This window comes from Mesocricetus auratus, unplaced genomic scaffold (genome assembly GCF_017639785.1).
Source record: "Mesocricetus auratus isolate SY011 unplaced genomic scaffold, BCM_Maur_2.0 Super-Scaffold_100022, whole genome shotgun sequence".
Classification (NCBI taxonomy): domain Eukaryota; kingdom Metazoa; phylum Chordata; class Mammalia; order Rodentia; family Cricetidae; genus Mesocricetus; species Mesocricetus auratus.
Genome location: NW_024429203.1, coordinates 23,078,205 through 23,105,427, shown reverse-complemented (window position 1 = coordinate 23,105,427; position 27,223 = coordinate 23,078,205). Strand labels below are relative to the sequence as shown.

The following is a 27,223-nucleotide window of genomic DNA, read 5'->3' as shown; positions in this document are numbered from 1 at the left end:
AATATAGGGGCCGTGGCGGGAAGGCAGAGGACAGTGAAGCGATCACGGCCCTGCGGTCCGGCCCTGCCGTGAGTGGCAGGCACCCTGGGCAGTCCTACTCTGGAATGAACTGGTTGACTGATGGGACAGAGATAAGAGAAAGAAGGGTGCTAGAAACCGTGCATGTTAGGTGACGACACAGGACGAGTTAAAGCAAGAGATGGTCTCTGGCCAGCTTGGGTCTTGGGCTGTAGATGATGCTGGAGTCTGGAGATGCAAGAATACATTACCTTTGGCCTCTGAATCCAGGGATGGAGTCCCAGCCTCCCGCTGCTCTCCAGAGTCTACCGACACGCTCCGCTCACGCTTCACCTTGCCCTTGAGTGAGCTGAAAGGGGGCACCCCTGCCTGGGGGTTCTTCAGACTCGTGTTGCTAGGTGAGATCTGGTTGGCCTTGGCCCCATGGCTCCCCGCCCCCACGCCCTTGGAGCCCAGGTTGCAGGTGGGTCCTTGGCTCACATTCTGGTGCTGGGATTGGGCCCCTCCATTCCCTGTCTTGCCATGATTGGTCAATTTATTTTCTGGGTGCATTGGCTTGGCTGGGGCAGGGGGGCAGTGGCCGCGAGGGGACAGGGGCGGGCTCCCTGGAGCTTCTCTCCTCCTGGGGTGGGGTAACCTGGGAGAAGGGAGGAGAGACAGAAAAGGTTAATCCTTCAAGGAGTTAGGCATGTCTGGACTTTAGCTCCCTTGCCTCACCTAATGTGTAGGGGGTGGCTAGGTGCTATCTTGAGACCACCTGCTATTCCCAGCCTCCCTGAGGTTCCTCAGATAAGAGCAGAGCTCTGTCCATCTAGGTGAGTGGAGATGGAGCAATGCTCCTTATCTCCTAGGCCCAATTCAAATGGAAACTAGGGCTTTGGGTTGACAGGATCTACCTACTCTCAGCCTCAGTGTCCACCACTCTAGCAGCCGAGTTCGCTCTAGCATTTGATGAATTCTAGTACCTTCTAGGGTTTAAGACTTCTTCCAAGGCCCCAAACCTCAACTATGCTGCTCCCTAACAACTAGCAGAGAAGGGCCACAGGACCTGTGAGTCACTGCTCAAGCCCAGTCCTATCCCCTGGGGGACTAAGGGAAAGCACAATCGAGAGTGGTAGCCACTGGCCCAGAAGACTCCTCAGAACCTAAGGGAGAGGCCTGAGGAGGGTGGGCCAGGAGGCCCTGAAGGCAGGCAGGGACAGAAGGAGGGGGAAGGGGTGGTTTGTCAAGCCAAGGAGTGCAGCCTGAAGCCAAGGATTCCTGCAGCCTAGGCTGCGGGCCCTTTAAGCTTCAGCCCGCTCCCCCCACCGCCTCCCCCTCCCCGGAGACCTATTAATAGCCGCTGGAAAGATCACATCACGGGAGAGGATATTTATCCCCCCTCATTCCACACCAGCTCAGATTTATTTCAGCCCTGCTGTCCTGCTGCTGCCGCCTGGCCCTGTCTGCCTGCTTCTCCTGGGGAGGAGGGAGACAGGCACCACCCCCACTCCAGCTCGTACCCCCACTAGACTGAGGCTGGAGGGTGCCATCACACCTCAACACTAGGGTGGGTGGGGGTCTGCTCTAATGCTTTAGGAGGGAAGAGGTGGAAGGGACCAGAAGCAGCAGGCATAGCTAGCTGCCAGTGTCCTCTGCCCCCTGGGCCAGGCGCTAAGGCTGGTTGCTAGCTGCTGCCTGGAGCCAGATGCCCCCACTCTACCTCCCTTCAGCCCACGGGTGGCCAGGAAGCCAGGTGCCCAAGGGGCTCCTCCCTAAACCGGCAAGGCTTCACAGCATGGCCCTTCCCTTCCCCGCTCTCCAAGCACACACATCCCACCCTCCGTGACACCCACACACCTTGTCTTGTTAGCCAGGATCCTCATGGCTCCCACACACAGTGGGGCTACGGCCCCTGTGCGTGCCCAGGGCCCAGACAGGTACTCGATACTGGAGCAGGGACTGCAGCAACAAGCCCCAAAGAGAAAACTTGTGACTTAGGGAGGGGGTGTATGGAGGGGAGGGAAGGGAGAATCCAATAGCCCCGGGCTAAGGAACTGGACAGGGTAGGATGGGATTGGAAAGAGAAGACTTCTCGATCCTCAAGACCAATCCCCATCCCTCCCGCACCTTGTCCTCAGGGAGCTTGCAGTACCTAGCAAGCTACCCCCCCACCCTGTACCCCCTCCCAAGGGCTGCAGAGTCAGAATTCACTAATAGGCTAGGTCGCAAAAGTGACGCGTGGGGCGGCTGCGAGGTCTGCTCTGGCCCACTGGGGGACTCCCGCTCCCAGACACGCCCCTCACCCAGGATTCGGGAATCCCTCACGCCCCGCCCCAGCACTGCGCCCTGTCCCCGGGCGCGGTAGCCTTCCAGGGGCCGGGGTGGGGGCACTGCCCTGCCCCGCCCCCAGCTCCAGGCCTAGCCCGTGCCCATCCCGGCAGGCCCGGGCGGGCAGCAAGAGGCCTGGCGGGGCCCCGGGGCTGCAGCTGGGCTCTTCTGGAGACCAGTAACGCTGGCTCAGATTCCTCCCCGACCGCAAGAATGCAGGAGCCTCCCCTTCCCCCTCCCTTGCACCCCCACCCCGCCCCCTTCGGCAGAGCCCTGTAGAGACGGAGCGAGCAAGGAGAGAGAGAGCCAGCGAGGCAGCGAGCGAGGGTGAGGAAGGCAGACAGGGCTGCAGCGTGCATCTCCTGGGCCCACTGGGGGGCGCGGGGACAGACACACGGACAAGTCCCCCAGGGACTGATTGGGCACTAGCCGACCCGGCAGACTGGTCGCGCGGAGCTGGGGCGTAAGAGACCCACAAGCACCCGAACTCTGACTCACACGCACACTTACAGCTCACACGTGGACAGGGAGACAAAGACACGCACGAAGCCCAGGAAACTAGAGACGCTCACGGACAGCTGGCGGAGGTGTGCCCGAGGGACTGGGCAGCGCGAACCAGCGGGAGATGCCGGGCAGCCTGGGGCATACAGACACCCCGGCCGCCCAGCGGAGTGAGAGCCAGCGGACTCATTGAGCAGATGTGAAGACTGAGAGCCAGACGGAAGAGAACCATTGAAAGTTGAGCCCGACAGTCACAAAGAATACACAGAGGGCTACAGACACACCAACAAGCTGACTTACACAAACACAGACGCCTCACCCAACCGCCCCCTGCTCTGTCCCCTTTCCCCGCCCCCAGCAGTAATCCCGGTAAAAGGTGGGGGAGGGAAAGGGAGGAGTCCTGGGCCCTAGAGCTTCTTCCCGTGACAGGTCCAGCTGGACACACCCATGCACACTCCTGCTCCCTGCTCAGCTGGGGGAAGCTGGGCTGGGACCTCCAAGAAAGGTGGCCCTACCAGGTACACTGTGGACATCTAACCTTAACCCCTGTGGAACACTGGCCTGCCCCACTCCAACTCTGTACCTGGAAAGGAAGGTTCCAAAGTCCAGAGCCTAGCTGGCCGCAGCAACACACACACACACACACACACACACACACACACACACACACACACGCACGCACGCACGCACGCACCATGCCACACTACAGTCAGGGAAGATCAGAGGCAGGAATCACTGGGGAAACCAGTGGGGAAAACCAGCCTGGCCAATGGCAGCCATGAAGTTTAAGCTCTCACCTTCATCCCTGGCTGATTCTCAATGCTATCTATCCAACTGCAAAGAGGAACTGAGGTCAAGAAAAGAAAGCTGTATTCTCTTGGGTCACATGACAGCATGGGCAACCAGGGCCCCGATTCCAGGTACCACAGTGTCCCCTTGGAGCATGGCTGTTCATCTCAGTCTAAATCAAGTTGGTGGGCTATGTGAGCCCACAGCCTATCACCTGTGAAGGGCGATGGGAATGGGCAGGGCAAAGGCCGTAAGTCTCAAAAACCAGAGACTTAGCCTTGCCATGGCGACTCACACCCGTAATCCTAGCTCTTGGAAGGCTGAGGCAGGAGGATCAGAAGTTCAAGCCCCATCTGTGTTATAGAGTGAGTTCCTGAACAGCCTAAACTACCTAGCAAGATTTTGTCTCAGGATCTTCCTTGAAAAGCTAACACAGAGGAAAGAAAACAAAAACTATAATAATGCAGGAGGGGCTGTTAGGAAATTAGTTCTCTTCAGTGACCCCAGTGAGTCTTAAAGGAGCCCCCAGGACTCTACCCCCTGCCCCTACCCAGCTACAAGGCAAGCTGAGTCAGGTATGAAATGGGTCAGGGTTCCCACCTCACACCCCCTGTCTGCGCTTCAGGAGTTGACCCCAGCTCCCAGAGACCCCTCTTCTACACTCAGTGCTGGGCACCTGACATGGTGGGGAGCCTCGGGAGGCAGGTGGGTGATGGTTGGCAGGGCAGTGAATGAACCAGGAGCTGTCCCAGCACCAGGCCGCAAGCCCCTGGAGATGTGGCTTGTCAGGAATGGCGGGAGCTTTGGGAACACAGCACTCTCAAGAGTGGGAGAGGACATGTGCTCACAAACAGGGAGCAGGTGCAAGTCACCTGGTGAAAGGACAGAAGCAAGCCCATCAGAGTGTGCCTGGAGCAAAGGAGCTGGGACAGAGAAGCTGGGGCCGGCATGACAGGCACAGGGCTGTGGTCCCTGTGCATGGGAGGCTGACACAGGATCCAGGCCAGTGTGGGGACACTTAATGGACTTCTCAAATAAAAAGCCTGAACTGGGGTCATGTGCCTCCACCGTGTAAAACAAGGGTAGGCCACAGATTAGGGGTTAGTGAGAACAATCCCAATTGGAAGAGGGAGTCAATGACCAGAGACTGAAGGTATTTTGTACCAGCCCTGTTTAACACAGCTGTCTCCCAGTTGGGCAGGTATTCACACACCCAGTGGCAATCTGACTGTTTCCATGTTGGGGGGTCTGTGTGACCAAACCAGCCAGATCACTAGCCTCTCCGACCTGCTCACAACCATCTCAGAAGTCAGGCATTGTGGCTCAGGAAGCTGAGGCAGGAAGATTTCTGTGGATTCAAGATCCGCACAAACTACACAATGAGCTCCACAATAAGACTGTCTCTACAGTAAATCTACAGTAAGACTCCACAATAAGACTGTCTCTACAGTAAATCTACAGTAAGGCTCTCTACAAATAAATAAATACTTGTACCTGGGTATGGTGGTTTACACCTTCAATCCCATCACTTGAGAGGTAAAAATGGGCTGGCTTTCTGTAATTTCAATAGCCCAGGCTACATACCAAATTCCAGGCCATCTAGAACTATGTAGTGAGATGCTATCTCTCACTCATACCACCACCAAACAAAATACGTTTTACTTCAGGGCCAGTGATGTCATCAGCAGAGCAAATACTTCATCAGAGGACCTATGTACAATCTTAGCAAGACCAAGGAAACCAAAAACAAACAAAACAAAGAAGTGAGAAATGCTTTGGAGGGCCCATGTCCCTACATGCAGTAAACAGAGACTTTCAGAGGGTCAGGGCCCTTGGCCTCTGGCTGAGGGAGATTCAGCTCCCAAGATATTGTCCCAATTCCCCTTCCTCCTGTGTGTCAAGACTCCCTGGTTCTCAGAAACCTCTTCTAGCACTCAAGTAGCTCCCTCTCCCTGAGGTGGTGACTCATGGGGTGGGGAGGTCAGGGGTTCAGAGGGTAGCTCAAGGAAATCTGCTCAAGAACCCGAGGTGTTACTCTGATGAGGACCCTCTAGGTGGGGACTTCCAGGCTTTGGGGGCGGGTTGAGGTCCCCTGGCCTGGGTTCCTAGCAACAACCACCCCCCAGTCCATGCAAATAAACAGTTTTGCTTGGGAGGTTTTACCTGGGAGTTTCCAGCTGGCCCGCCCCACCTATGGCCCCAGGGTAAGGTCATACAATCCTAACCCTGCAGGACCAAGTAGTCTGTTGATCCTAGATCTGCCTTGCAGCATCTTAGCACAGGAGTACCTGTGCAAGGCTCTCTTTCTGGACCACCAGCCCTCTGAAGCCTGTGGGGACAAGCAGCTTTGCCGGGACAGGCCTACGTCCACCTCACTTCTCATGGCTCTTTCAGCCTCCTCAGGAAGCAATCATGCCCTGGCAGTAGGGTGCCCCCAAAAGACTGCTGCCCAATCCCTAGTACTCCCTCCCCCTAGGGAGAGGGGTGGGGGGGCACTAGGAAACAAGACAGGGCAGGAAGCCCAGGCAGGCAGCGGGCACTCTGGGCCAGGCACAAACAGCCAACACAGGAAACCACAGCCCACCCCCGCCCACCCAACCCGCCCAAGGTTCTGGGACAGGGGAGTGCCAAAAGCCTAGTACCCTGACTGAGGCCAGGGCCGGGGTTAGCCCAGGGCAAAGGAGGCACTCAAAACCCACTAGACCGCTCTGCCTCAGACAGACCCTATCTGGGGAGGGGGAGAGGAAGCCAGGCTGGCAGAGATGGTGCTGCCTCTTTAAATCCACCGAAATCCTGAGCTAGGCCCAACCCATCTCTGGTTTCACAGGAAGGAAAGGAGTGCAGGAGCCAGTACAGCAGACGGTAGTGGCTGGAATTAGCCCCACCGCCCAGATATATCTGGACTCCACTGGCACCCCACTGGCACTTCCTGCCCCTGGCACCTGTACTCGAGTGGGGGCAGGAGAGGGTCTGCTACTGTCTCCTTGAGAGACCCCAGTTTCAGGAGGTGGCCTGTTGCTGCGTGGACAGGGAATGACTTCTCAAGCCAGGACGCCTACAACAGGGAAAAAATAAGCCAGGCAGTCTCCTGGGGGCCTTCACCTGGTCCCATCTCCCAAGGGGTTAATCTGGCCCCTATTTAGGGGGGCATGGGTGGCCAAGGAACCTCCTCCAAACTGCCTGGCTACTGGGAACAATGGGGCCATTGTGGGAGGAGTGGAGTGCGGGCAGGCTGCTGGCACAGTCGGCACACCACAGACCTCGCCCAAAGCCTGCCTGCCTGCCTGCCACACTCTGCTCTCGACTCCAGGTACTGCCAGGGGCAGACACATCCTCCGTCCCTTGCCTGCCTGCCTGGCCCAAGCTCTTGGCACCAGCAACACCTGGATGGCCATCCAGCTCCGTCTATGTTGACATGAAGATAGCCATGACCCTCCAGGAAGCAGGGGCTTCTGGGCCAGGGCTAGTGGGGGTGGGGTGACATGACGGATGTATGCTGTGATCCTCCTGCAGGGCAGACAGGAAGGCCAAGCTGGGTTTCTAGTGTCAGTCCTGGCACCCTCAGGCAAGAAGGGCTTACAGGACAGTGAGCGCAGTGACTTGAGAGCTCCCTGCCACAAGGCCTCCTTTCCCATACCCACCCACAAACCTTCCCTCTGAGAAGTTATGATGCCCACTGCTGCCTTGACCAGGGTGGGGACCCTGGCCGGCATGGGGCGACAACAGAATGAGAATCTGCTCTGGAGTTGGGCAGATAGAGTGCCAATCACATCATGCCACTACTAAACTGCAGAATACTGTCCATCTCTTCAGCCCTTTCAACCTCAGTTTACTCACAGGCAAATTTACAAAGTGAGGTATTAGCAGAAATCACCTAAAAATGTCTATGACACATTAACCCTCAACAAAGGCTCTTGGGCAATCTCTCTTTGCTAGCATGGCACCCAAGAATGTGGCGTGTCATGAAGGTATATGTGAATTGAGAGGCACCATCTAGATATGTACCCTATGAGTATTCAGGCAAGCAGGGCCCATGGGCATCGTTTGTGTTACAGAGTCATGGCTTTCTTTGCCTTCTTCTAACATGGCCCCTGAGCATCCCTGAGTTCCCCAACTTTCTCCAACCCGGAGCAGGGATGTAGAGAGCAACTCTCTCTCTTAGCCTCAGGTCTTACCCAGGAGGTTAGTGAGGCACCCTTCCAGCGATCTGCACCCTTCCAGTCTGATCTCTCGGGCAGCACACGCAGTGTTGAGGAAGTGTGGGTTTACTCTCTTGCCACGTTTCTCTCTAAAGAGCATAGGTCTCAGAGAGAAAGCGCAGTGGACAAGCAGTTCTCCAGGACGGGAAGGCCTAAGGAGGAAGTCCTGTTCTCTTCTCAACCAGAGAGGGCTATACCTCTCAGGGGGGCCCCACGACCCCACAAAGGGTTAACAAGGTCCTAAAAATAATCCTGTTCCCAGCAGGACCCGCTGATCAGAACCCTCCAGCCATCTGTTCCCATTTTCTCCTGTTCACATTGGAACATCTGAAACCAGCCCCAGAGCCCCAGCCCGATCCCAAAAATAGCCCCAGCCTGCCCAAGGAGCAGCCCCAAAGGCTGGGCACAGGACACACTGCCAACTCAAGAGCTCTAAGCACAATGGCACAGGCGGGTAGGTCCTCCCCTCCCAAGCCCACTGAGCAGGGGAAGCCCTCTTGTTCCAGGAGGTAGGCAGTACAGCATGGGGGCTCTAGACCATCCCTCCTACTCCAAGGCCACAGAGGGCACCAGCTAGCCAGGCCCAGACCTCAGACCCGGGAGCCTTGCAGGGCTCCTGTTTTGTAATCCCCAGGAGATCCTAACCACCTGTCTGCTTAGATCCTTTCTTCTGTGGGTAATCTAGCGCTGCCATCCCCTTCATGCTCCTCGCCCACAGGTTCCCAAGCTCCATCCCCTACCATTCCATCTCACGGGCACTCACACTGGGCCCTGCTGACACCAGGGAAGGATTCCAGGGGTATCCCCCTGGATATCAGGGGTGCTAGCTAGCTTCCTTCCCTGCCTCTCTGTAAGGTGACAGCCATGCCTACCTCATCTCCAGGCAGGGCCCCTCCATATTGGGAAAATGCTCAGGAAGGAACCCCAAGCCCTGAGATAAGTCATATTTCTCCCTAAGGATGGTCCCTGACTCCTAGCCCGGGAAAGAGAAGGAGGCCATTGAAGCCATTTAAGGACAGAGAGTCTCCTTCAGTCCTGTGAAAGAACAGAGCTGCCAGGACTGGACGGTGGGAGGGGCTCCAAAACCAAAGCAAACAAACAACTTGGGGGAGGGAGGAGGGCTGGTCCCAGATATGGGGGAGGGGTCCTCAGAACCCAAGTCTTTTTCCAGGTCTAAGGGCAACTACAAAACTTGCAATTACAGCATTAGCCAGCACCAACAGTGGGGAAACTGAGGCAACAAGGTGAGTATTGCCAGGTGTGGTGGCCCGTGACTTTAAGCCCAAAACGGAGGTGAGCAGAGCTCTGTAAGTTCAAGGCCAGCCTGATCTACAAAGTGAGATCCTGCCTCAAAATACAAAAATAAAATGGGCAGTAGGTGTGTACACCTTTAATCCTAGCACTCACTCAGGAGGCAGAGGCAGGTGAATCTATAAATTTGAGGCCAGTTTGGTCTACAGAGAAGTTCCAAGACAACTAGAGCTGTTAGAGAAACACAAAGCAATTTACTATGCAGTTAAGAATGGCCTTGAACTCATGATCCTCCTGCTTCTATCTGCAGAGTGCCAGGATTGTAGGCTTGTACCTACACACATGGTTTACACCCAGTTTATGTTGTACTGGGCTTGAACTCAGAACAAGCATTCTATTGACTGAGCTGAATCCCAGTTTAGCCTTTTGTTTGTTTGTTTTGTTTTTTAAAACAAGGTTTCTCTTGTAGCATTGGAACCTGTCCCAGAACTCACTGTGTAGACCAGGCTGGCCTGGAGCTCACAGAAATCTGACTGTGTAGAACAGGCTGGCCTGGAACTCACAGAGACCCGCCTGCCTCTGCCTCCTGATGCAATGCTGGGATTAAAGGCGTGAGCTACCCCCTCCACCTAACTTCTTATTTTTGGAGATAAGGTCTTACTGTGTTATTTAGGCTGACCTTGAATTTCTAAGGAGGTGGGTGGAATCCTCCTTCAGCCACTAAATAGTTGGAACCACAGGCAAGCTCTTCCTACCACCATAGCCAGCCTTGAAAAAATAGTTTACTTATATATTATTGGGGGGTTTGGAATTTGCTGGTCTGTTCCTCTGTTTGAGACTGGATAACACTCTGTAACCCAGAATGGCCTCAAACTTAAAGGATGACCTTGAAGAGATCTTCTTGCCTCTACCTCTTAGTTATTGGAATTCCAATGCCTGGCTTAGAAAGCCCTTTTATTATTCCCTCTTTGCAAGAAAGAAAAGTTAAAGTAGCTTGCCCAAGATATATAACCCACTATTACAAGACCAGAATTGGAAGCTCAACACTCCAGCAATTGGGTTCTTAGCCATGGCCCTGTGTAGATGCTGCATGGAGTGGGCCCATCACAGTAGGCACACTCAGGCCTGGCCTCCATCCCATGCACCCTCTTACCCTCCCTCTAGGTCTGATGGGTACTAGGTCCTGCACCCAAGGCCACAGTTCATGCCTGGGGAAGAGATCAAAGAAAGCCTTGAACCCTGTGGCCTCCCCGCAGGTGCCCTGCTGAGCCAGGCCTAAGTTCTCAGAGAACAAAACTCTCAGGCCTCCCCAGCCCTCCCCACCCCCACCCGTTACCTCCTCAACTATCCAGGTCCCTAACAAAGTCAGCAAGTTCTCAAGGCGGGTTTCCAGTGCTCCAGCACAAGCTCCTGCCCAAGGCTATGAGAAGTCCTGCCCCCCCCCCCCCAGCCCCAGGTGGGAGTCAAAGGTCAGGTGGGACTTTCCAGAGAAGGCTGAAGTCCAAGCCCCCCCTCCCAACCCACCAGTCCCATTGCTTCCCACTACAGGGCCACTTCTGCCCTAAGGAGAGTGGCCTCCAGCAGCGAAAGTTGGGGGGGATTAGGTGAAGGAGCTAGAAATTCTCCCTCCAGAGGAAAGTCCAGGCAAACGAGGCACCTCCCTGTCTGTCCCTCCTTCCCTTCCCAGGCTTTCCCTAGTCAGACAGGAGCTCACAGGAGTGTTGTGAATTCAGAAGAGTTGTTGCTAAGTAAGGAGGGAGGAGGGAAGCTCTGTGTGTGTGTGTGTGTGTGTGTGTGTGTGTGTCTCGCATGCCTATGGAGCCAGGGCGGAGAAACCACACTATGGTGGTGGCTGGTGGCCAGTGGCCACCCTGGATTTGGCTCAACAAGTAGAAGCCAAAACCAAGGAGCAGTGACAAGTAATTGGAATGATCAGAAAATCTACCTTGCAACTGGTCAGAGTCAAGTCTCCCACCTCAACCATGGAAAGGGGCTTAGAAGAAGCTGAGGACTTTCCTTGGCACCCAGCTTTAATCCCTCCCTGTCCAGCAGACCCCTCACCCCAGCAGTATTCTAAGTTGAGGGCTATTTACCCACCCAGAGACGGAGGGGAATGCAAGAAGTCGGGGCAGAAAGCCAGGAGGACAGAGCTCAAAAGACAAAGCCAAGCAGGAGGCTAAGCAAGGGTGATGCCACCAGACAGGGACAGACCGGCTCACCTCTCAGCAATGCGTGTCAGGTTCAGGCTCAGGGGTGTGGTCTGGGATGGGGGCTCCCTGTGGAGAGATGGTCATAGCTAAAAGTCCCTGACTAGTAACCTATGCCCCTGATCCTCCCAGAACCCCAACCCCAACCCCTTCCCTCCCCCACCATAAACACGGACAATTTACAGACAACCTACAGCTCCAGGAAGTCTCAGAGTTGCTCAAACACCCCCCTCCCTTTTGCTGTGGATTGGCCAGGAGCCAGGACTGACCCAGCTGCCCTACCACACCACTCCCCCTCCCTGTCCTGGAAGCAGGAAGGAGAAGGCACTGGAAGACCTCGGAGTTAGTTCCCTGAGAGCTTGGCCCCACAGAGAGAGGGAGGGGTGGAGGACTCCCACGACCTGGCCTGAGGACCTGGGGGGAAGGGTGGATGCAGCTCAAGGCTCCCAGCTTCCAGAACCAGTAACCTCCAGGTAAACTTATGGCAGGGGAAAGGGCTTGGTCCTGGTGTTTTTATGTGGTCTCCTTGGCTACAAGCCTGGTCCCTTGAGTCCTAGGGACCTGATCTAGGTACCAGGGCCTGGGGTGAGGAAGGTTTAGCAGTTTAGTAGCAGGCACTGGGTGAAGCTCCCAGAGCGGGAGGGAGGCTGGTGGCTGGGCTCAGTTTGTACTGGGGGTCAAAGGGGAGTTCTTTTCCGAAGAATTCTGGGAGAGACGCCAACTAGAGCAAGCTGCTAACCACCCCTCCTCCCTCTCTCTTGCTGCACTGGGGTGGGGGGTGTCCCTGCCAACCAGACTTAACCCTCTGCAGCCTGCATTGCTCCTTGGCGCAAATGGAGCTGTTGGAAGGGGACCTCTGGCTGCACCCAGCCTCCAGGGACAGAGGGCAGGCAGGCAGCACAACGTGCCCTCCAGAAGGAGGCTGTCTCCATATGGCTCCCTGTACACCTTGCCCTGCCACCACCTAGGTGGCTTTTCTAGACTCCCTAAGGTGTCTGAAGTGATGTGCATGTCTCAGGGACAGAGATTGAGAAACAAACTGAAAATTCCTTGCCAAGGTCCTCCCCCTGAGCCCAGTACCAACATGGGCCTCCCTCCTCCCTCCTCCCACTGCACTGGGGGCCAGAGGCCACTGGAGAGGACAGAACCGGCTATCCTCTGCCTGCCCGCCTCCCAGTGCGGTCTCCATAAGCCTTTCACTCATGAACATCCCCTGCCCATCTTCCTCCACACTGACATTTTCACGTACTTTCAGAAAACCATTCCGTTACAGCCCGAGATTCTAAGATAGGAAACTGGGTCCTATTGAGGAATTGGAACTTCCCAGTTACTACATATCCCCAACCAATATAAATATGTTCTCATGCTGTTAACACTCAGGCTCTAGTCAGAAGAAATAAACAACAACAACAAAAACCATATTCCGAATCTCCACCCCTGCAGAGCCTTAGCATAGTAGGAGTGAATGAAGCCAGACAGCCTAAGGGACTTCCCTGGACTAAGGCTGCATTGGCTCACCCCAAAGGTCTGGATTCCAGGCCTCTCTGCTTTTTGCATGGGATTTTTAAATTTTTTTATTTGTTTTTGATTTTTCAAAACAGGGTTCCTCTGAATGTAGCTTTGGAGCCTATCCTGGAACTCTGTAGACCAGGCTGGCCCTCTGGAATGCTGGGATTAAAGGTGTGGGCCACCACTGCCTGGCTAGGGATTAAATTTTGGGCTTGTTTTGATAAGCAACTTTAAGTGGAGAAGTCAAGTTTTCTGAACCTGAAATTCACCACCAAACTCCCAGGTAAATTGTGACTGATTGTTCCTGGTCTCCAATGAAGGAGGTGACCCTAGAGGTGGAAGGTGCCGGTGTCTTTAGACCCTAGCCCCCTTTACAAGCCATCACTCCACCCTCAGGACATAAGGTTGCCTGGCACTGCTGAGTATACAAGGCCAGAGAAAAAGAGCCCCTGGCAACAGATTATCCCAGCGTCTCCCCACTCCACTCTCTCTCCAAGGCCTCAGAGCTGCCAGAAGCTTGGGCCTCACTCCAGGAAACCTCCCCTATCAAAGGGCAGAGGACTCCACGTCCCAGGGAGCTGCAGGAGACCTGTGACTGACTACACCCCCCAGACATGTTCCCAGGGTGGAGGAGGAGGTGTGAACAGATGCAGACTGTAAGCACACTCAGAGACACACCTCCGGCACACTCAGAAAGAAACCCCCCACTCACGAGTGAGAGACAGGCAGACATACTCTCAAGGGACCTCCTAAAAATAGCCCAAACTTTCCTTAAGACCCAGGTAAGAGTGACATATTCAGAGGCAAACCCAAGAGAGCTCAGGAAACAGCCTGACATCAGCCGGTCACACAGAACTACTAACAGACACACCCACTCCAGGACACACGCAGAGCCAGGGCATACAAAGCAGTACAATGTGTGTTCATGGGCAAGCACACACACAAACTCAATGGGCTACCTCAAGAGAGGTATAGCGTAAAGTCAAATTAGAAGACAGTTGCCAGTGGGGAGGGGAGTCAGAGGGGTGGCAGGCAGGGAAGCACTCAGGATTTCAAAACAATCCCGGTTTCGAAATGCTGGAAACGCTGGATTCAGGGCCATTCCTGAAGCTGGGGAGGGAGGGGGGAGGGGAACATAGGCCAACTTGGAGCTACCAGCCCAAGGAGGAAGGGGACCCATAAAGGGCTACCAAGTTAGGAGCAGCAACTGGCCTGGAACCAAGAGGGGAGGCCCTGCCTGCTGGGCAGAGGGCAAAGGGACAGTCTCCACTGGCTTTTGCTACGGACAGGAAAACTGGGGATCCAAAGGGAGTCTCCACTCCCGTCTGGATCGAGAATAAGAAGCCATCACACCTCTCACCTACCCACAGAACAAGTGATCACCCCTTCTCTTCAGAACAGTGTCTTGGTCTGCTTCCCTAGGTAGTAAGGATAAGAGACAGCAAAGGACAACTGTCCCCACACCCAGGGACACCTCCTCCCTCAGTTTCTCATGAGTACCCCCATACCCAGGAAGTCACCTCTCCCTGGTAGCCAGAATGTCCTCACTGTCCCTCCCCCAACCTTCAGGGAAAGTAGAGGGAGGGAGGGAGGGAGGGAGGGAGGGAGGGAGGGAGGTCAGGCCAGGCTGGGGGTGGGGTTTTGGAGGCCTGGCCCTGGCACCGGCAGAGGAAATTCCAGGCTGTAACTCCAGGCTGCCTTCAGGGCCACCCATTCAAGTGACACTGCAAACAGCCCTGAAGCTTCGGGGCTGTGGCCTTCTTCACGGATCCCCCCAGTTCCTGGCCCTGGCCACCCAGCCCTCCAGTCCCAGCTAGGGAACTCAGAGGTGCAGACTTGGGAAAACTTAGTAATCCCTGGAAGAAACCCCAGCCCTGGAAGGAGCCCCTACCAAGCTCCTTGAAGGAATGAATCTGCCTCTCTTCGGATCCCTGGGGGCAGTGAGCGCAGTGTGGCTATGGGTGGGCAGCTGTTGGGGCTGGCAGGCAGGGGCACAGATGCCAAGCTACGGCAGCCAGGCGCTGAACAGGTTGAGCCAGTCCCTGGAACAGCCAGCCCCACCCCAGGGAGAGCGGGCCTGGCAGAGGCTCCCTGCCTGGGGCACCCGGCCTGTACCGCTTTGCTCCCACGGCTGCCCACTTTCCCACGGTGCCATCCCCCTCTGTCCCCTCCCCCCACCAGGTCAGCACCCAGGCAATGCCCAGGGCTTCGGTACAAGGAAGCAAGGGATGCCATTTCCCTGTCATCCTTGGGTGCCCAGGCTCTTCAGGTACCTCACTATCACCAATAGAGACACTCAAGGAAAGTAAACACAGAATCAGGGCTACATCGGTCCCCCACCCCCACCCCCTACCGGGCTTCCTTTGATCCCAGGAAGACTGGACACAGACACTCTGGCTCCCTAGAGCTGCCCCGGGGCGCTGGGACAGAACTTCAGCCTGAGGCAGCACCAGAGGCGGCAGGGTGAGGGTGCCCTCAGCAGCTTATCTAAGGCTCCCTGGATGAAAGGATGCAGGGTGACTGTTGACCCCTCCACTTATCCCAGAGCTTCTGCTGTTGGCAGCCTGATGTTTGCACTCCCGTGGCACTCCAGAACTCCCTGAAGGGCCATCCCAGCCGCATCCCCCAAAGGCAGCCAGCCCCCCTGAGTTCCACGTGTCCTTTCATCTCAAGCAGGTACCAGGCATCTTAGCCACTGCTGAGCTGACAGTGCCACCCTCTAGGTCTCTGCCCAGTCAGCTACTGCCCTGCATGGTTATTGAAATTGAAACCCCCACCCCAACTCAGCCTAAGGCTTCAGCATAACACAGCTACTGGGGACTTGCTAACCAATCATAGGTGCTATGTGAACTTTGAACAAGTACTTATGCTCTAACTCCAGATTTCTGGTAGCCACCAGCCTCTTCAGGAGCCCTCCACCACATCCCAAGCAAGAGCAATAGTGCTTAGCAAAGAAACCCCTGCAGGGAGGTAGCCAGGACCGTGATCCTTCAAAGCCAGGTAGGTGAACCACCTGAGGGAAATAGTGTTTTTCTTCCTGGTAGCAGAGTCCCCCTTCCCTCCCTGCTTCTCACCGTTTTCACCCTGTCCTGAGGCTTCCAACTGTGGGACCTGAGAGCTGACTGAGCATGCTCTGCCCCTGGAGCCATGAAACCATGCTCTGGACCAGAGAAGACAGGCAAGCCCACGCTGGCCAGCAGCAGAGGAACTCTGCCCCAGGGCAGTGACTGACCCTGCAGAGGCTGAGGAGACACGGGAGAAGGAAGGGGAAGTATAGGCATTGGTAGTGTAGCAGATACAAGACAGGCAGCATTCCCAGGGAAAACACAACACCAAGCCGTAAGTGGAAGGGAGAGAGGAGGAGCAAAAGATGGGGGGCCTCAGGGACACATCGAGCGCCCCCCAACAACACTTTCTCCTAGAGCAGAGGTCCCCCAGACAATACATGAACACATACCCCAAGCAGCAGACAGACGAAGGAAGAGGGAGGAAGGGGGTGTCAGAAAAACCCGGAAGGAAGGAAGCTGGACAGACAGACAGAAGCTAGTCCAGAGAGACACACTGTAGACTCCCGGACTTTAAGGGATGTTCTGTTTCTCTGCCTCCAAGAGGGAAAGAGGAAGGCAGGACCCCCTGTCTCCTAAAACCAAATTCCAGCAGTCCTCAGATAGGACCTTACTCTAGCCATGCAGGAGGCCTAAGTCTTACTTCTCTTCCTCACGTCTCCCCCCACGAACGCGTTCCTTCGGATCAAGGAAGGAGCCACCATCCCCAGGCAGTACAGGGAACGCTCCAAGGAACTGTGCGACTGCCCCACCCCCAAGCCAAGCCCACACCTCTCAGAATCCTAGGCAGGGGAGGCTCCGAAGGCTCAGAGGCAGTGCCTGGGGGCAGAGGAGGACCCCAGCTCTCACCTTCCTCCCGCAGGAGGCTCCACGAGTCAGGGGAGCAGTGCGGAGGTGCTGGGACCCACAGAGTTAGTGAGCCCGGGAGGGGGACTACATCTCCCAGAAGCCCCCAGGGCAGAGTTCCCTGCTCCAGCTGGCCCAAGGCCGGCCTTGTTCTCTGAGCTAAGGTAGTAGGGTCCCCTGGCTGCCCCTAAACCCTTCTCCTGGTGCTCCCGGGCTGCCAGCCAGGGTGAGGAACTAAGAATATCCTCTAATGACCCAGGAGGAGTCCCCCGCTTCCTAAACAGCCCAGGGGTGCGTGCTAGAACGAAAGAGACAATCGGACTGAGCTTCCCCTCCCCGATTTAAACTGGATCTCGCTTGGCGCGCGCCTGGTGGCCTGGCATGACTTTAGCCCTCTGCCCCAACCCGGCCCTCACCTCGCACCGGTCGGGGGTCCTCACGCCAGGCCGGAGCTGGACGCCATAACCAGGTCAGGGTCGGTGGGTGGACTGGGACCCTCCAGCAGGACAGTGGAGACACGGAGAAGGCGGCAGGCGGTGATCTTTTGATCCTGGACGCTTGGCTCTCAATACCAGCCCGGCCCGCGAGCAGGTATCCGGGAGGCGCTGGTTGCCTGGGTTCCTGCCTCCCAACCGCGGGGCATGGTCCTGGGCGCCGGCAGCGGCGGGAGAGCTAGCGCACGGCCCGGCCGGGGCTCCGGGCTGGGGTCTCGGCCCAAACCTCACGGCTCCGGCTGCTGCCGCTCCTGCTCCTCCTCCTCCTCCCTTCCTTCCTTCCTTCCTTCGCCTCCTCCTTTCACTTTCCCCGAGGCCCGCGGGGACGGCGGGCGCGGGGCGGGGAGGGGGCTGTCTAGGCGCTTATTGTTGGTCGAATGCCGAGGGTCCAGGTCGCAGCCCCGGGGCGGCGCGGCGCCAGGGGACCCAGGCGTGCGGGCGTCCGGCCGGCTGGCTCCGGGCGGCGGCGGTGCTGCAGCGGCCCCGGATCCGGGGCATGTCCGGCCACTGGCTCCGCCGCGCGCCGCCGCCTCCCCGGGCTCCCCTGCACTGCCGGAGCCTCGCTCGCCCCTCCACTCGGCTCCTCTCCCCAGCCTGAATAAGCATCGGGGCTCTCTGGCTGCCTCCTTCTGCCTTCATACCAGAGCCGGGAGAGGCCCCTGTCAAAATAAGAGCTCCCCCATCTCGCTCGACTCCTCGCCCAACCCGGCTCCCCCAGCCTCCCAGTGGTCTGACTCGGTAAGGCGCCCGACCGGCTAGCAGGAGGCAGTTTGCCCTGGGCGGGGAAGCGGCCTTCAAGCCACCTCTCCTCCCCGGGTTCCTGAGGACTAGGGAGAAGTACCCACAGCATCCGAGGCAATGGAGAGGTCTGACAAACCTACCCTCCTATCTGCACGGCTTGGAAAGAGTGGGAGTTGCCTGGACACACACACACACACACACACACACACACACACACACACACACACACAAAGTTTCCCTCTTTATTGTACCCACCCACATCCATTATGCACTGAGAGCATTCCCCCCTCCCCCTGGAGACATAGACTGAATTTTTTTTCAATTAAACCTTCAGCAGTGCAAATTAGATGCTAAGAAAATGTTTGAGGAAATGAAACCTTTGTCTTCTCAAACTCTCCCTAATATCAAAAGGCTTCACACGTACATTCACAGCATACACACACGCATAAGCACCTTCCTATGAGACAGTAGACACATGGAAGAAAAAAAATTCTAAGCAGTTTCTAAAAGCATGGCATATGTTATCTCAATGGTTACCACAAACCTACAGGAAAGGTGCTGTAGCCCCATTACACAGATGAGGAAACTGAGGCTTGTATGACTTAGGCACTTACTAGAAAGTAATGAACACAGGACTAGAATTCAAGTCTTCTTATCACAGGGCACCTTCCTTCTATATATCACCGGAGACAGGCGCCGACGGCTTCAGAGAGAGGCCACCAGCTCACCTGTCCCATCGATGCCCCCACCAGTGCTGACTCCCTCCATGACTTCTTTCTCCTGTCTGTACATCTGGCTGGCAAACGATCCCTTAGGACCCAGATCAACAGCTCTCATTCTCTGAAGTCCCAGGACTCAAGTGTCAGTCAGGTCCACAGTAGGGCTTCAGGGAATATTGACTGGAAGGGTTGGTGGTGCCAGGAGCTGGGCACAGGCTAGATCTGGGAGGCCCAGAGGGAGGAAGGGGGCATAAGCCCTGAATGAAGAGCCTCAGCATGATGGGAGGTGGAGGCAGGAGGACCAGGGGTTCAAGGTCACCCTCAGCCTAAGCTACATATGGAACCTAAGCAAAAACTGGGCAAATGTGAAATTCTACCTAAAATAAAAATTAACAAAAGCCCTGGAAGTGGAGTGTAAACCATGTGTGATACCATTACAATTTACAGAGCATTTTTGTGTGCATTATCAGCTGACCATGTTTTGGGTTGATTTTTGTTTGGTTTTGAGGCAGTGCGTACGTAGCCTTGGCTGTCCTGGAACTCACTATGTAGATCAGGCTGGCCTTGGACTCAGAGATCTCCCAAGTGCTGAGATTAAAAGAATGGACCACTATGCCCAGAGACTATGACCATTTTTTAATAGAAATATTTTGTTCTTATTTTATATGTAGGTCTATCTTCATATAAAGGAAAACAAACAAACTTAAGCCCAGAGTTGATGATCTCTAGGTTCCCTCCACTTAGGAGAACAGACCAATGAAGCTGGGTTTCTTCTCTCTCTAGGGCTTCTAGAGTATACATACTATTGACCACAGGCAGAGGACCAGCTCACAAACAGGACCCTCGCAGTTATTTACGGGGGCCAGCTCCCCATCATATAAATGACAAGCCACTTTGGCCCTGTTTGAGACAGGGTCTCACTATACAGCGGTGACTAGCTGCATAGAGCAAGCTGGACTGGAACTCACAGAGATTCACCTGCCTCTGCTTCCCAGGTGCTGAAAACATACACCACCAAGCCCAGCCCTTCTTATGATCCCTTTTGGCACAAGCCCTGTTCGTAGTGGGTTCAGAAATCAGTATGAGGGGAGTGGTGGCTGGGTTGCAGGGGTCCCTGATGTAGTACGTAACAAAACCCAAGAGTGTTGGTATGTCCCGTGAAGCAGCCATGTGGAGCGCTCTCCTGGGTGTGGCTGTGACTCATTCACCCAATGTAGGTTCCAGGTCTGTATCCAGAGCCCAGCTTTGGGCAGCCACGAGTTCTGGGTGGAACCCTGGAGCCAAAGTGCCGGGAAGGGGGAGCAGGCGGTCCTTTGCTGGAATCGAGCGGCTCCCTCTACTGGCCAACTAGGGGAGCCACCGTGCTTCCGTGTGTCGCTGCAGCACGACGGATGTCACAGGTGTGCCAGTGAGTGAGCGCCCATGCCGGCTTTGGCCAGGAAAAGTGCGGCATGGATATAAGCGCACGAAGATCCCTGTTTCTGATGCCACATCGCTGTGCCGACGCTGCCCGAGGCTGTTTCTGGAAACAACCCACGACCGCATCTTGTAATAAAATTTACTTTTGGACGGTGGGGAGAGGGAGCCCAGGAAAGCTTGTTATCTGAGCTTACCACCTTCCTGTCTCTGGAGTGATCAGAATGCACAGATAGTGCTGGCATTCCTCTCCAGCGGGCACTAGCCCGAGTAGGTGGGCGCCGTTCAGGGGAAATTCTGTGGAAAGGACTCTAAACTCTGAAGCAACTAAGGACCCAAGAAAGGGTTAACCTCAAGCCCCACAGAGACTCCAATCATTGGTTCGGGGCACTGCCTGTCAGAGTTCTGAGGGTGGGGTTTTCGAGGCTGCAGCCAGATTGCCCAGAGCCCCTCACTAGCCTCTGGACACCCCCCCCCCCCATCCTCTGACCGCTGGGCTGTGCCCACACTGTGCCTGTCTTGGTGGAGACACCTTTCTGGGCCCCGGATGAGGCGCGGATACGGGCATCCTGGCTTCCCCGCTCTCTCCAGCTGCCTGGCTTCCTGATAGATGGTGATTATTATATAATAGACTTTCTGGACAGAACCGTGCCAGCGCTGGGAACACTGCCCCTCCTCGAAGCCTGCCTTAGGGCCTGGCATCTGCCGCACCGACCCTACCGCCCAGCCGTGCCGACGTCCCAGCACCGCCTCCTTCCGGGAGCGGGAGACCCCAAGAGCCACCCTCCCCAGTGGCCCAGAGGCCGAATCCTGGGCTGGGGCGTGCTCAGGCTGGGAGTCAGGCCGGCGCCCCGCAGGTCTTAGGGTCGGCCTACCGAGCGTCCTCACCAGCGCCTCTCTTAAGATTGTGGAGTCCACCTGGCCCCTCCAACCTGAACTTGGAATTGGGAGCCAGTAGAGGTGGGGCTAGGGGGCGCTGGGGTCAGGGTCGGAAAGGGAAAGGAGTTTGGGAAAGCTTCGGGGGCAGGAAACTCCAGGCTGGGCGAGGGGGCCGACGGGGCAGGGGGGAGGGACTTTTATCCTGACAGGGCTCCCGCCTTCTCCGACTGGAGGGTTTGGAAAAACTGAGCAGGCAGCCAAGGCTTGGCTGGAAATCCTGCAGCCCACCCTCCTGGGGACACAAAGCTGGAGGGCGGGGGGCGTCGGGGCGGGGGAAGAGAGCGCGACCCCGGGGAGGGCAGGGCCCCTTTTGGGGCTGGGGGCCCAGGGGCCAGGTCCCTAGGGAGGGGGTTCCTGGCGCTGTCTCCCTGCAGTCTGCTTCCCCCATCTCCTCGCTCCCCCACCTTCCCCCTCTCCCCGCTTCTGGCTCCAGTCTTGCAGATTGCGGGCAGACTTAACTCCTAGCGTGCCAGCCTGGTGGACTTGGAGGTGGTGACACTTGGTTCACGAAGGAGGGAGGGACTCCGGACCCCACTCCCACAGTTTAACACGCTAAGGCCCGGAACGCAGTCCCGGAACTTCGGCTGATCTGAGCCCTGAAAGGCGGCCCGTGACTGGAGGAACGACGCGCAAAGCCGGCACCTGACAGTTGCCGAATCCGTTCCGCTCTGGAACCTGGTCTGAACTGCCTGCCTCCGGCTCCCACCCTCTCTTATCTGTCATTAAGTCGTGGGCTACCTCCCTCTTGCTAAAGTCCCTTGACTGGTGGCCGCAGAGAGGCGGAAGTCTGGATTTTGAAGCTGCTTGAGCTGTCTCCACTAAAGCTTGTCCCAGACGTTCCAGGGCATGTGACCACTTCCTTTGCCTCTCTTGTTCTGAGTGGTCTCCTACCCATCTGAGTCAGAGGAACTCTATCTCCCCGAGCTCCAGCTAGGACAAGGACAGGGGTCTGGGTTGCAGGAAACCCTGACTTCACCTCTACCCTGGCCTCCCTACCCCGGGGCTGGACACCCCACCTCCGGGCAAAGTTGGTCCCCCAGTTCTGCTAATAATAACTACCTGGGGGACGTACTTCAGACTAGACAGGAAGGGGTTAACGGAACTCTTAAGTGAAAGCCAGGTGAGGCACCGCCCATCTTGCCTCAGGTGAGAGAGAGGAGGTGGGAGCTGGATGGATACTGACCTTAAAGGGTTGCTTTTTCTGCCCCCTTGTGGCTAGATATGGCTTAACACTTACTAACATCACTGGGGATGTTGTAGCTAGAGAGATCCTCTGGGGTGGAAGAAACCACCATGATCTCTGCCCTGCCGTCACCACTCAGCAGGCGGTTTCAGCCGCTTCCAGATGAGCCTGGTAGGATCCACCTAGTAGCACTCAAGTGCAGCACTGGAGAGCAGAAGCTGGAAGCCTCTCCTCCCAAGTTCTCCATCTAATGGGGGGAGGGGGGTCCAGTAGCAAGACTCCTCCTTGGCTGCTGCTTCTCTGGTGCCCCAGTCCGGCTCAGCATCAAATGCAAACCCGGCGCCAGATTCAAAGCTCCCCAGCTTCCCTAGACCTTCGCTTGGCTTCCTTCTAGCCAAGTTGTCTCTCTCCTGGATTTCTCCGCTTTGAAGGATTCCAACTACTTCCGGTCACTTCCTTCTACCCCAGCAAGGCTGAGACTTTATGCAGAAGCCTCCCGGGTCAGGAAAGCCAGTGACTTAGAAGGGCTAGCATCTCTCCCTTTCAATTGTCCTGCTTTCCTTCCTCTCTTTGGTTCCCATTACCTTCTAGCTAAAATTCCTTTTGGGGAATGTAGCTGGGTGAGGGGGATGTTGTATTGCCAGGGGCAGAACCTGGGGTCTCCCAGTGCTAGGTAACAATTTACCACTGAACTAAATCCCTAGCCCTCTTCTTACTCCCTTTAAAATTCTAACAGCAGGGCCGGGCGTTGGTGGCGCAAGTCTTTAATCCCAGCACACGGGAGGCAGAGGCAGGCGGATCTCTGTGAGTTCAAGACCAGCCTGGTCTACAGATCAAGTTCCAGGACAGCCTCCAAAACAATACAGAGAAACCCTGTCTCGAAAAACCAAAAAAGAAAAAGAAAAAAATTCTAACATCAGGGTCTCATGAAGTTGCCCAAGCTAGCCTTGAACTCACTCTGTAGCCCAGGCAGGTCCTGAAACTGCAATTCTCTTGCATTAGCCTACAGAGTAGGTGGCTCAGGCTGCTACCACCATCCCAGGTCTCCTTGTGACTTCCGATAACCAATTTGGCCCTTTTTTTTTTTCCAGCACTCCTCTGACCAACTCTGCCTGCTTAGTCACTCACTAAGTACTGACCGAAGACCTATTACTCTGTTCCAGGTGCTGGACTGGACACTAGATTTATGTTGGTGATAAGACAGTTATGTGTAGCATGAATTCTAGTTGGACTTAATAAAAGCACAGAATCAGATAATGGAGTTAAAGCTGAAGATCAGAGAAGCAGAGTGGCCAGACACTAGAGAGTTCTCAGCTCTACCAATGCTCAGACCGAAGGGGCGATCCCGTCCTCAGACTGCATCTCCAGACTACACTGCTCCTCACCTAACCTCAGACTGCCGAGCTCCTGTCTCCTCCCACAATATGTTCCTCTCTAGTGCTGGGATTTCAGGCATGGGATCCCAAGTGCTAGGAGCACCTTCATTTCTCACTTAGACTGGATCACTCTCAAACCCAGGGTGGCCTTGAACTCACAAAGATCCATGTGCCCCTGTCTTCTGAGTCCTGGGATTAGAGGTGTGCACCACCACTGCCCGGCCTCTATGGCTGTGGCTGTCTTTGCACTATAAGCTTCAGGTAAGCTTTTACTGGATCATAAAGTATCACCACAGACATGGTCCTTGCCCTCACACAGCGAGCAGTCTGAGAATTACGATTCAGTGTGAGGAGGGAGCTTAATCTGCTGTCAGCAAAGATCCCTGAGTCAGGCATAACAGGGAGGCAACACCCTGTGAACCTCAGGGGACAGTACACACCTTGCTGGGAGCCTACAGAGAGTACAGCTTGAGATGTCTACGATCTCCCTCTCTATGTTCGCCAAGGAAATAATTCTCCCACAGAAAGAAGACTGGCCTGAAAGATATGGGGCCTACCATGATCACTTTCTAGGCCTGTTTCTTCAAATGTCAAAAACCACTGGGCTGGTGAGAGGGCCCAGTGGATAAAGAGGCCTGTTGCCAAGCTGGTCTCCTGAGTTCAGCCCGAGGGACCCGCATGGCTGAAGGAGAGAATCACATCCCACCCCCACCTCACCCCCATGCCCCACCAATAAATAAAAAATATTTTAGTGCTCACTTTGGCAGCACATATACAAACAAAACAAAGGAAAGCTACAGAGAAGATAGCACAAGGATAGCCCTGGCTGTCCTGGAACTCACTTTGTAGACCAGGCTAGCCTTGAGCTCATAGAAGTCCACCTGCATCTGCCTCCCAAGTACTGAGACTAAAGTCATATGCACATTCCACTAAGAACATTTTAATAAAATAAAAAGAATTTGGTGAATTTATTCGCAAGAGCATCTCTTTATTTTGAGACTGTGTTTGTTCTTATACATATTGGTGTTTTTCCTGCATGTGTATCTATCACTTTGCATGTGATGACTGTAGACACCAGAAGAGGGCGTCAGATTTCCTGGAACTGGAGTTCAGACAGTATAAACTGCCATGTGGGTACTGGGAATTGAACCTAAAAGAGCAGCCACTCATCTTACTCACCGATCTGTCTCTGCAGGCCCATAAGTACTTCCTCATCCTGAAGAAAGCAATTCAGTAACAGGCTTGGCTACTGACTATATAGCCCAGGCTGGCCCCAAGTTTCCAGCAATCTTTCTGCATCAGCCTCCAAAGTGCTGCGATTATGGGCATGTACCGTCATAACTGGCTGTTTGTTTTGAGAGAGGGTCTATGTAGCCGAGGCTGGCCTCAAACCTTCTCTACACCCCCAACTCCCACCCCCCCAGCCTCACTGAGGTTTAGTAATACAAGTTTATACCACCACCCCAACTACTAACAGGCATGTGAAGGGAAAAACCACTTCCTCCAGCCAATACAAGATTATTTTTTGAAATAGGGTCTCACCGTGTGTTGTTCAAGCTAATCTCAAACTCCTAGAGTGAAGGAATTCTCCCAACTCCTGGGAGTTCAACCTATGAGGGCTTCCCCTGCACACACAGGGTCTCTCTGTGAATCCCTGGCTGTCCCTGGAACGAGGCTGGCCTCCACTTCTGAGATCTGCCTGCCTCTGCCTCCCAAGTGATGGGATTAAAGGTGATGACCACCTGGCTTTACTGGTGGTGTGACTCAAGAGTAGAGTGCCAGTCTAGTATGTTTGAGTTCTGAGTTCAATCCCCAGCACAGATAAGCAAGTAGAGATAAACCGGAGAGATGCTGTCAGAAGCAGGGGCCCGGCAAAAGCTGAAGCTCTCTTCCTCCTCCCTTGGCCTGCTGCCCAACTCTTCTGCCAGCTCTGCGTCTTGGAGCCATAACTCCTGCCATTTAATCCTTGTGTTAAGGGCTGGAGCCTCTCTGAGCTTGTGCTGAGAGCAAGGAGCATTCGCGGGATATGCTTACATACTGCTTAATTTGCTCTTCTGGGCAGCACTGTAGAGCTGTCATTTTGAAGAGAGGGTTCACAGGGTGCTGACAGACTTATGCAAAATCACATGGCTGGCAAGTGATAGCAGGGAGGTGACCAGACCTTCTAGACCTCATCCAGACTCTTTCCACGACACCATGGCGATGCTCCCTTCCAACTTTCCATTGGATTTCTTCCTGTGCCTGGCTCCTTTCCCCATGGGGCCTTCAGAGCTGGGATGGCTGTCTTGGCCTCCTTATCTGGATCTTTCCCAGAATGTGGGGTGCTCAGGGCTCCCGGCTTCTCTCTTGGCATGTCTCTATCTATACGCATGTAGCTCTCTAGTTCATTCTATAATCACTAGATTATAAGGAAAGCCCTGGGCCAGGCAGAGTCCGAGTCCCAGCCAGACCAAAGAACTCTGTGACATCAGACAAGCACTCTCCCCAGGCCTCATGAAGATCTGTCGAGACCAGTAACTGGTTCTAATTCCTTGGGCGTTTTTGACTCACAGTCCCAGGCTAGGAAGAGGTTCTAAAAGGTCAGGCATGGTGATACATGCCTGTAATCCCAGCATTCGGGATCAGGAGTTCAAGGCATGCTTCAATCAAAGCCAGCATGGTTACGTGACACCGTGATTGTTTTTGGGGGAGGGGATTGTTTGTTTGTTTTTCTAGACAGGGTTTCTCTGTATTGTTTTGGAAGTTGTCCTGGAACTTGCTCTGTAGACCAGGCTGGCCTTGAATTCACAGAGATCTGCCTGCCTCTGCCTCAAGAGTGCTGGGATTAAAGGTGTGCACCACCAACGCCCGGCTGACACATTGTTTTTGCTGTGTGTGTGTGTGTGTGTGTGTGTGTGTGTGTGTGTGTGTGTGTGTTGAGACAGGGTTTCTTTTGTGTAGCCCTGGCTGACCTGGAAATGACACCATGTCTTTAACAACAACAACAACAAAAAAAATATACAGCATGAGGAACGGGCTGACGTGTCTCTCTATAGAGTCCCACAGCCTCAGGGTCATATGTGCAGTGTCTGTAGGAACAAGGGTACTATGTACTGGGTCACCCACACTCTGGCCTCATATTTGGTCCTGTGAAAATTATGGGACATGTGAAATATGTGAGGCCCCATAATTCTAATATTAATAACAATAGCAGAAAAGAATCCTAGTTTTGGGGGCTGGAGAGTGGCTTGATGCTTATGAGCACCATCTATTCCAGAGGACCCCTGTTGGAGTCTCAGCAACCAGAGGGTGGCTCACATTCACCAGTAACTGCAGTCCCAGAGGATTTAACACCCTCTTCTGGCGTCTGTGGGCACTGCATACAAAGTGGTACACAGTCATATGTGCCGGCAAAAGATCCATATGCATAAAATATAAAATATATATGCATAAAAAACATATATGCATAAAATAGAAATTTTTCTTGTTTTTCTTTTTTCTTTTTTTTTGGTTTTTCGAGATAGGGTTTCTCTGTGGCTTTGGAGGCTGTCCTGGAACTCGCTCTGTAGACCAGGCTGGCCTCGAACTCACAGAGATCCGCCTGCCTCTGCCTCCCAAGTGCTGGGATTAAAGGCGTGTGCCACCAATGCCCGGCTCTTGTTGTTTTTCAAGACAGGGTTT

The 27,223-nt window shown here is 54.9% G+C and overlaps 1 protein-coding gene and 1 long non-coding RNA gene across 6 annotated transcripts in view; one reads left to right on the top strand and one right to left on the bottom strand.

The window, feature by feature from the left end:
• Positions 1-17,523, bottom strand: part of Bcl9l (BCL9 like) — a 29,498-nt gene extending 11,975 nt beyond the window's left edge. The window contains exons 1-4 of one of the 5 annotated variants that reach the window (XM_013112923.3): positions 17,112-17,523; positions 11,288-11,344; positions 1,858-1,959; positions 270-655 (exon numbers count right to left, since the gene is read on the bottom strand). In XM_013112923.3, the coding sequence (XP_012968377.1) occupies positions 270-655; positions 1,858-1,883 (412 nt within the window). In that variant the 5' untranslated portion in view covers positions 1,884-1,959; positions 11,288-11,344; positions 17,112-17,523. Of the gene's footprint in view, positions 1-269; positions 656-1,857; positions 2,161-11,287; positions 11,345-17,111 lie in introns of those variants that run through there. The other 4 variants (XM_021226739.2, XM_013112925.3, XM_005069439.4 and 1 more) reach the window with 4 other exon arrangements.
• A 2,281-nt stretch (positions 17,524-19,804) lies between these two features.
• LOC110340776 lies at positions 19,805-24,534 on the top strand. The gene is made up of 2 exons (XR_005870353.1): positions 19,805-20,678; positions 23,279-24,534. It is a non-coding gene; the product is annotated as an uncharacterized LOC110340776 (long non-coding RNA).
• Positions 24,535-27,223: the final 2,689 nt, after the last annotated feature.